We start from the raw sequence: 8,745 nt of genomic DNA on the forward strand, positions 1-8,745 counted from the left end.
GAAAGTGGTATTTACTTGAAAGTAGGTGCCAGGAAGCTTATACTTCAGAGTCAGAGGACAGCTGAGAGGAAGGAAGCAAGACAGCATTTGGCATAGCAGCCAAAAAAACATCTGCCAAAAATTAGAAGCCCCTGAACAACAGCGGTGCTGCGTGCCAAGCTGGCTCTGGCATCATGCAGGGAGTCAGAGGCAGAAGAAGGCAAAGGATGGAGGGATCAAGGAGGATGGAAAAACAGAGAGAAGGAGAAAAAGAGAACATTTCAGAGAGGTAACAGCATGAGAAACAAAGTCAGAGAGAGTAAAGGGGAGTAAAAGAAAAGACTTAGCGGTCTCTGATCAGCACTGATGAGCTGCGTGGTGCACAGGCGTCCCAGAGAGATGAAGAAAGACAAGAGGAGGAGGAGAAACAAAGAGGGAGCAAGGGAAATTAAAGAGAAGGAATTAGACATGAGGGCAAGGAGAGTGCTGGAGAGGATGTGTGAATGAAAATGGAAGCGAACGCGATCTGTGTTGGGAAAAGCGAATTAAGGCCGATGGTGGGTGAAAAGGAAGTGGTGACAAAAGAGTGGGAAAATGAAGATTGCTGTGTGGGAGAGAGGGAGAAAGACAGAAAGAAAAAGATGGTTATGGAGAGGAACAGCCATGAAGTGGCTGCCAATATCCTGATGGAATTTTCGTGTGTGCGTATTTTGGTTTTGGGGGATTTTTTTTTTGTGTGTGTGAGTGTGTGTGTGTGTGTGTGTGTGCAGGTGCTGGCTTTCCCTTTTACATGCATGACTGCTCATTTGCCTGTGTGGTTTGGCAGATAACAAAATTGGAACAAGATTTCCCCTTTTTTTTGTGTAATCGGACAACTTCTCTTTGTCAGCCGCCGCAGTGTGTGTCATCATTCTCTTTACGTAGCACAATGAGGCAGTTCAAAATGGTGATCTAAAAAAAATCAAAAAGACACTTAGCATTTAAATGAACAGACAAAGCAGAAAGATATTTTTACTCTCGACTGTAAACATGTGGCTTCACAATATTTCATGCCTCTAAAAATACGACCACTCCGCCAATTTCAAGTGACTGGTGTCTGCCTTAGAAAGCAGAGAGAAGAGGCTCCGTTTTTCAGGTCTCTCTTACTACAACAGGTGTCCATATAAACACTGAAACAGGTTTTGCTGCTGTAATCATTTCTCTTATTCATATTGGCCATTACAAAATCCCATCCTAATGTACTTCCAGTGGAAGTAATGGGGGTTTAAATTATAGACTGTATAAAAAAAATTGACTTAGCGACCGTGACATCACCCATTGGTTTGTGAACTCCCGTTTTGAAGCCTCGAGTTTGACATTTCGTCCACCTCTGTCTTAGATTTTTGGAGTCAGACATGACCATATTTGGACAAGAGGATGGAGCTGTGGAGTTGCAAAGAGTGGATCAAAATGAGAGCCTGAGAACGCTAGTGGCAGACAGCCACATCCTTATTTATGTGTAACTTTAAGCCTTAATAAAATGTAAACAGGTGAGTTATATTAAAATTCACCCCTGATACAGCTGAATGAACAGGGAATCCGCTATAGAGACCAAAACTGTTTTTTGTACCAGGCTGTTAATATGTTTATTTCTGCTGTAAAGTTGGGCATTTAAACATTAGGGCCTATTGGCATGGACGTATAAAGAGAACTGAGTACTATGTTGGGGCCCATTCATTCCTCTGTAAGATGCTCAGTTGAACTTCCCAGGTATAAAATTACCCAGATTTTCCGCATTGTTGGGCCCATGGAGCAGGCGCACTAGAGACTTCGCCAGTTTAGCAGCTATCTTCCGGTTTAGCCCCTCGCTATCTTGATAAGATGATGGAATAGAGATAAAATGATTTAATCGTGCAGCTTTTCTAGACTCTTGAAAAGTTATTAGACCGAATGGCTTAACTTCTAATAGTGGAACAAGTCATTTGGGGGGGTTGTGATGATTTGCTGATTTACAGACGTCTCTTTCCTGATGTAAGTCTATGGGACAAGACTCACTTTTTGGAGCCAGCCTCAAGTGGCCATTAGAAGAACTGCAGTTTTTGATTCATCCATGTTAGCTTCATTGTTCAGCCCTGGAGGCTGCTGCTTGGTCTAAATTCACAGTAGGTGGTGCCAGCCTGATAAATGTCAGTGAGTGAGTCTGTAAATGACTCAGTAGCCAATTTTATGAGGTGCTTTACATCTAAAAGGAGTAGTACCAGGTTTCCAATGCTGTTACTGACAATTAATAACTTCATATCGCCATTTTCAGGTCCGCATCTCTAAAATATTCCCATTGGAAATATTCAGTGGCAACCAATAATTCTTCATAAAGGTGGCCAGATGGAGGGTGGTCAGGTGCAGTGTGAGAGTCATGGGCCCCCCTTTGTCCTCCCTTAAGGGCACTGCTGGAAATATTGGCCATTACGTTGAAAGTTTTATTACTTTGAGGTACTTTATTTACTTATTTTTGGCTAACCACTTTGAAAGGGGTTGTCCTAAACCACCGTCACAATTCGAACTGGGGGTTATTAATTGCTCTACACAACTTAGAGACTTTTTCTGTGTTTACTTTAACATCCACTTTAATTAAGTGCCCTTGCTTATTAACATTGTAATGGATTCTAATCAAGCTGAAACACTGTCATGGTATTTAAGTTTTTTCACACATGAAATCCAGCGCTGAATTAAGGCCATTTTCAAAGTAGCTGAAGAGGCAGTCCTAAATTAACATTTTGTTTTGTTTTTCCACAGAAAACTAATGACTTTAGATTAATGGTGTTACTTATCCATTAAGTCTTTGATTGCCAGGTACTTAAATGGCAAAATCTTCCATCTTCCTCCCCTCATAGTCTTTCTTTGAACTCCATTTACAACCTCTGTGTGTTTAACTCCCCTTCTTTTTTCTGCTCCTTCCCTCTTTACATTCTACACATAACTTTAACTTTTTTATTCACCATCTATTTATTCTGGTTGCTCAGCCAGACAGGAGAGGCGTGTTGTCATTTCTGCTGTCACTTTTGTTTATCCCTCCGAGCAGAACTCTGGGTGCTTTGGACATCTCCCTGTTGTCGTTGACGGACAGTGTAATCGAAAACTTGCCTGGAAAGACAGAGAAACTTAAGCACACTGTCTCTTCAGGTGTAATAAACTGTTTATGGCAAACAAACAGAGACAAGTAGTCTGAAAGAAGCAAATAAACTTGGTGGGAGTGAAAAGTTTAAAAGATGTTTGGACTCTCCCACACTTCTTGCCATCTTTTTGACATTTTTCATCCCTTCCTCCACTGCTCCGACTTTTTTCTCCAGCTTGTTTTTGACATGTGGACAGCAATGCCTCTGCTCCTCTGACCACAGCTCACCCAGTCTGACTGCATCCTGTCAGTCTGACACATGGCTGTTACCTAAACACACACACACACACACACACACACACACAGGCACACAGGCGCACAGGCACCTGCTTATTTGCACATGAATGCTGGCGAGTGCATGCATACACACGTACATGGGCGCTCGGAAAGTAACCAAACATAAAGTCTGTTGTCACATCCAGTTTGTCTACAGAGGAGAAACTACGTCCTAACCATACTTTCTGTCTCTCCTCCTCTTCTTCTCTAGATGTTACAGCCCCAGTTTAAGCCCCACAGCATCCAGCAGGTGTTGCTGAGGTTGTTCCAGGTACTTTATATTATTAATTCATCTTTCCATTACTCTAGTACTTTCAAATCAGCCAAGTCATTACTGCACACTCTTGGGCAAAGGCTGAGAGGAACAGATTGTCTTTATTAGACATTAGAGTTTATCAGTGACCCAGCTCATTCCTTTTTAATGGATCTGGATTTTTGTTTTTTTTTAAAAAAAATTTCATTCTGACTCTCAATGCAGCGCAGTGCTTTCACATAATGCCGTGTGTTCCGATATCTCAGCCTGGCTCTTCGAGGGCAGAAGGGGCCTCATGTATTTTTCATGAAGAGTTCAACCCAGTATTGAGAGCAGGATGTATTTTTACAATCAGGTCTGAGCTGCAGGTTAGGTTATTTTATGTCTCTTGCTCTTCCAGCGCTAGTGTCCCATTTCATTTCCTGTGCAGTTTGAATCCAGTCAGCTTGATTCAATCACGGCTGTCTATCGCAGGTGATTCCCGGGAGGTCGCCATACGGCTCGTGGGATCCGGGACGCTGCCTGCGCTGTGCCGTGGTGGGGAACTCTGGAAACCTCCGCGGGGCCGGATATGGGGCGACCATTGATGGACACAACTACATCATGAGGTGAGAGGGATGGAGGCAATAGATAGAGACCAAAGAGAGGATGTGGGGCTGCATCAGATAGAGCAAGAGTGAAAGATCTGGAGATAGAGGACAAGACTGAAACTGAGAGATGAGGAAGGAGGAGGAGGGGGGGGAGACAGCAACAAGAATATGGTATGTGCCATTAAAGTCACAGTATGCAACACTGTGTGTGCAGAAGGGAGAAGTGCAGACAGCAGATGTGTGTTTCTGATACTATATTTAATCTCACAGTTTAATGCCATCCTCTGTTCAGCTCTCCTATTGGTTGGCAAAGAGGTCACCTGAGTCATGTGAGGTCATTACAGAGACTTTATGTCCTGAGAAGCTGAAACATATAGATAGATTGTGCCTCTCGTGTAGACAGAGAAGCACATAAATCCGTTTCCCCGGTCTCTTTTGTGCAGCAGTGATGGATCACAGTGCCTGATTGTTGTCAGTTGGCATGAACACACAGCTATATGTTGTCTCCTGCAACGTGTGTGTGTTGTGGCCACGTGCTTGTGGCATGAAAGCCTCTGCAGGAATGACTGGTATTTTTTGTTTCTGTGCACTAAAAGCATTAACATCCATTAGCGTTGCACTCTCAGTAGACCTGTGTGGGCAGCCTCCAACTTCCGTCTCCTGTTACACTTTCTCATTGTTGAGGTTTGATTCTCATTTGTTTTTATAATCAGCTTGGCCCGCAGCAGTCCCACTCACCAGCGCCACCCACCTCCTGCCTGTCTGCCTTTTCACTCCTGCTATCTGAACAAACATCTGTTTTGTTGTCTGACATATGGGTAGGCGCACTCTGTGGCCTTTTTTTTCAGGTGCCCCTTCCTGTTTACATAAACAGTTCACTCCTCCAGACAGTGAGTCACATCTACTGTAAATACAGCAAGTACGCAGACAGAGCTGAGTGGTTCAGTTACTGTCTGACTGAAGGTTACACTGGACTAATGTGCTTATTATATTATTTAATAAAATGTGCTGCTGGAAAGTGCTCGTCATGAGACACTAAACAGTATTTGACTCAAATGACAAATGAAATGTGAACTAGTTTGCTGGTAGTGACAGAGTGAATCAGCACCGTACTCTGCAGTTCCCCTCCAATCCATGGAGCATCTGAGCATCTTTCAGCTCATTGTTTTGGTTTTACAGCTCATAACTTTACTGTTTTTGCTCACACTCACTGCTCCAATGAGCACTGTTCCCAGCAGATTTCAGTGGAATGGCTCTAAAACCCACTGTACACTACCTGCTCAGAGCCAAACAGCAGACAGACAAAGTTAGCGACCATCTGGTGAACATAGTGGAGCACTGAGCAGCTAAAGAGCCAGATTTTTTCTTAAAAAGTTAGACTAGATCATGATGCCAGAATAAACAGAAGGGTTTTTTCGGCCATTAAAAGTCTCAGGCGCAACAATTCTCCCATTTTTTCTCTACAACAGCCTACGTGCAAAAATAAAACAACACTTCAAAGACGACACAGCATAGCTTACCGGTAGCCTGCAGCTGCACTTTTAGAGTGGAAGAAGCACAGTTCTGACAGTTGTTAGCTTACCAACCTGTGGCAACAAGCCAAAAAAATTCCATCATTTGTATTTTTACCCTTCAACAACTTCATCCTCCATTCTGTAAATCCACCAGCAAATTGCCTGGTTCTCAGACTGTCCAGCCAACTGCAGCATATCAGCCAGATTGTAACTGCAGTGTTCCTGGAGCTTCACTAGTTTCAATCACTCAAGTCTTCAAATGAATGCTAATGTCAATTAAAGAAGGCGATTATGTCACTTATATTTTTACAGCGTATTGTGCTGTCCCCATGTGGCCAAATTCAGTTTGACACATTAAAATGAAACACATGATTCTCACATTTCTTAAATGTTGAACTACTCTTTTAAAAGCCCTAGAGGGCCTGTGTCCACAGAGTGTTTTTATTCAGCAGAAAAGTGATTGCGGAGCGCTGGGGAGCGCTTCATCCCAGCGCTTCATAAAAAAGCACTCCCAGCTTTCTTATAATGACGCGCTAGTGTCATTAACGTTAGCTAGGTAGCTAATGCAACGCAACATTAACAGAGGGTTGACTGCACAGATAACAACAAGCACACAACAGCACAGTGATCAAAGCACAACAACATCCTGGGTCCGCCGGCTAATTAGCTTCCAAGCTCATATGTTGCCAACTAACAAAGTGTGACCTGAAGACGTTCATCTCTTATGCTGTCCCTCCCTTGCTCCCAGGATAAACCTGGCCCCCACGGTGGGCTATGAAGAAGATGCCGGCAGCCACACCACTCACCACTTCATGTACCCGGAGAGCGCCAAGAACCTGGCAGCCAACGTCAGCTTTGTCCTGGTTCCGTTTAAAACGCTGGATCTTGTCTGGATCACGAGCGCTCTGTCCACGGGCCAGATTCGATTGTAAGAAGAGACACACACATACACACACAGATATTCATAAGCACGGATTAACACACATGGGAGTGCACACAAACATATAATTAATTTTGGACACATGGTGCACACAGCGTTGGGACACAAAAATGTTGGCATCCACTATTTGACTTTAAGGCACACAGACACATAAATACAGTTTGGGGGCGTAAATACACACATTTTATGCACACACACACACACTCACACACAGTTGTGAGAAGCAGAGTCGCTGGACTGGAACAATCTGTCAGCCTTCAATCATCCAGAATTCATAGCTGCAGCAATCACATGAAGTGCTGATTGAATGTGTTAATCAATTACTCTCTCTCTATCTCTCTGTCTCTTTCTCTCTGTCTGTCTCTGCCTCCCTCTCTCTCAGTACCTACGCTCCAGTGAAGCAGTTCCTCCGTGTAGATAAAGACAAGGTGTGTATTTTCAGCATCCATTGCAATTTCTTTTGCCCATTCTCACACACTCCCAGTAATACACCAACACACACACACGCACACAGCCACACATTAACGCACAGAGTGACCCCGCTTTGCTGCAATTATATCATCCCCTCCCCATTGTTGATGACGGGATTACAGTTAGATTATAAACCTTCCCTTTGTTTTAAATAATCTTCTGCTCGAGCCTTAATCCGTGAAAATAAATAAAGTCAAACTAATCCTCGCCATGTGAAGACTTTGTGAATATCTTTGCCGGGTCAGAGACACAGTGTCTTTGGGGCTGGCCCAAAAATATAGATTTAAAAGACTTACTCCTCCGCTGCGGAGCTCTAAGCAGCCAAAAGCCCTGTTTGTTGGGACTGAGCATCACCTGGAGGTAGATGATAAATTTGTAATTACTATTCATTTGGTTAACAGCGCTCTTAATCTTTCACAGCAATCACAACCTCAGGGAGTATTAAAATTTAACCTGGAACCTTGTTGGGTTGGACCTTTCAAATGAGCAACGGCTATAATCTGCATGAGGTTATCTTCCTGCTTTACTCTATAAATTATCTGAGTGAACGCTTTAAATCTGAATGTAGGATATCTAGGAAGTTTGGAAAGACAAATACACATTTTGTGGATCTTTCTGAACATTAGATTGTGAGAAAATGCTGAAAATAAACATTTAGAGAAAAATACACTCTTCTTTTCCTGCCTTCCAGGCAGAAGTTTGGGTTTGATACTTATTTAAATTTACAGCAAGGAGATGATTCAGTATTTCTAGGGATGCACCAAGTGAGAAATGTTGGACCAATACTGATATTTAAAATACCAGTTTGGCCAATAACTGGTAGTGATGCTTTTGTTGTTGCTTATTTTGTTGTTGCTTTTATCTTTTATCCTTTTGTGAAAGGGAAATAAAGAAATCTTTATTACAAAAAAATGTTTTTCTGTATTCACTGTGTTCCACCCCTTTTTTTATATACTAGTATTGTATAATAAGTTTAGCTTTAATTTTTATACCTCACAGTACTCCATGCAATACTTAAAAACTACAGTTCTCAGAAGGTGGAGCCTGTGCAAAATGTATGTTACACAACAGAAAAACATGGGCCACTGCCATTGGTGAATGTCATCTTATTTGCCAATACGCTGATGGCAGTCAACAAGGCAAGTATCGTCTGATACCAATGTTTGGTAACTTGGTGCATCCCTCCAAAAAAAACCTTCCCCTACTTTCCATACAGGAATTTGGGTTTCATCTTAGTCAAATTTACAGTAAGTAGACAGTTAAATACAGCATTTCCCTTTCTCTGCATCTCTGTCCATCCCCCAGGTCCAGATCTTCAACCCAGCATTCTTTAAATACATCCATGACCGCTGGACCAGACATCATGGGCGCTACCCCTCCACTGGCATGCTAGTGCTGTTCTTTGCGCTGCACGTCTGTGACGAGGTCAGATTCTTTCTTTTTCTCTCTCTGCTTTCAAATAACCACATACTGTAAATCCTTGCATCATGCTCAAACTCCACTTACATCATATTCATCCTGAATAGACACACTTTTGTAACCACATACTTGCTTTTCAATGCTCTCTCTTT

The 8,745-nt window shown here is 42.7% G+C and overlaps 1 protein-coding gene across 1 annotated transcript in view; it reads left to right on the plus strand.

Annotated features, from left to right (window-relative positions):
• Window positions 1-8,745, plus strand: part of st3gal2 (ST3 beta-galactoside alpha-2,3-sialyltransferase 2) — a 74,676-nt gene that overhangs the window by 56,792 nt on the left and 9,139 nt on the right. Inside the window, exons 3-7 of the mRNA XM_050073442.1 lie at window positions 3,618-3,677; window positions 4,134-4,267; window positions 6,512-6,691; window positions 7,086-7,131; window positions 8,480-8,599. Coding sequence (XP_049929399.1) covers window positions 3,618-3,677; window positions 4,134-4,267; window positions 6,512-6,691; window positions 7,086-7,131; window positions 8,480-8,599 — 540 coding nt within the window. The remainder of the gene's footprint in view (window positions 1-3,617; window positions 3,678-4,133; window positions 4,268-6,511; window positions 6,692-7,085; window positions 7,132-8,479; window positions 8,600-8,745) is intronic.

Source organism: Epinephelus moara, chromosome 20 (assembly GCF_006386435.1).
Source record: "Epinephelus moara isolate mb chromosome 20, YSFRI_EMoa_1.0, whole genome shotgun sequence".
NCBI classification, from domain to species: domain Eukaryota; kingdom Metazoa; phylum Chordata; class Actinopteri; order Perciformes; family Serranidae; genus Epinephelus; species Epinephelus moara.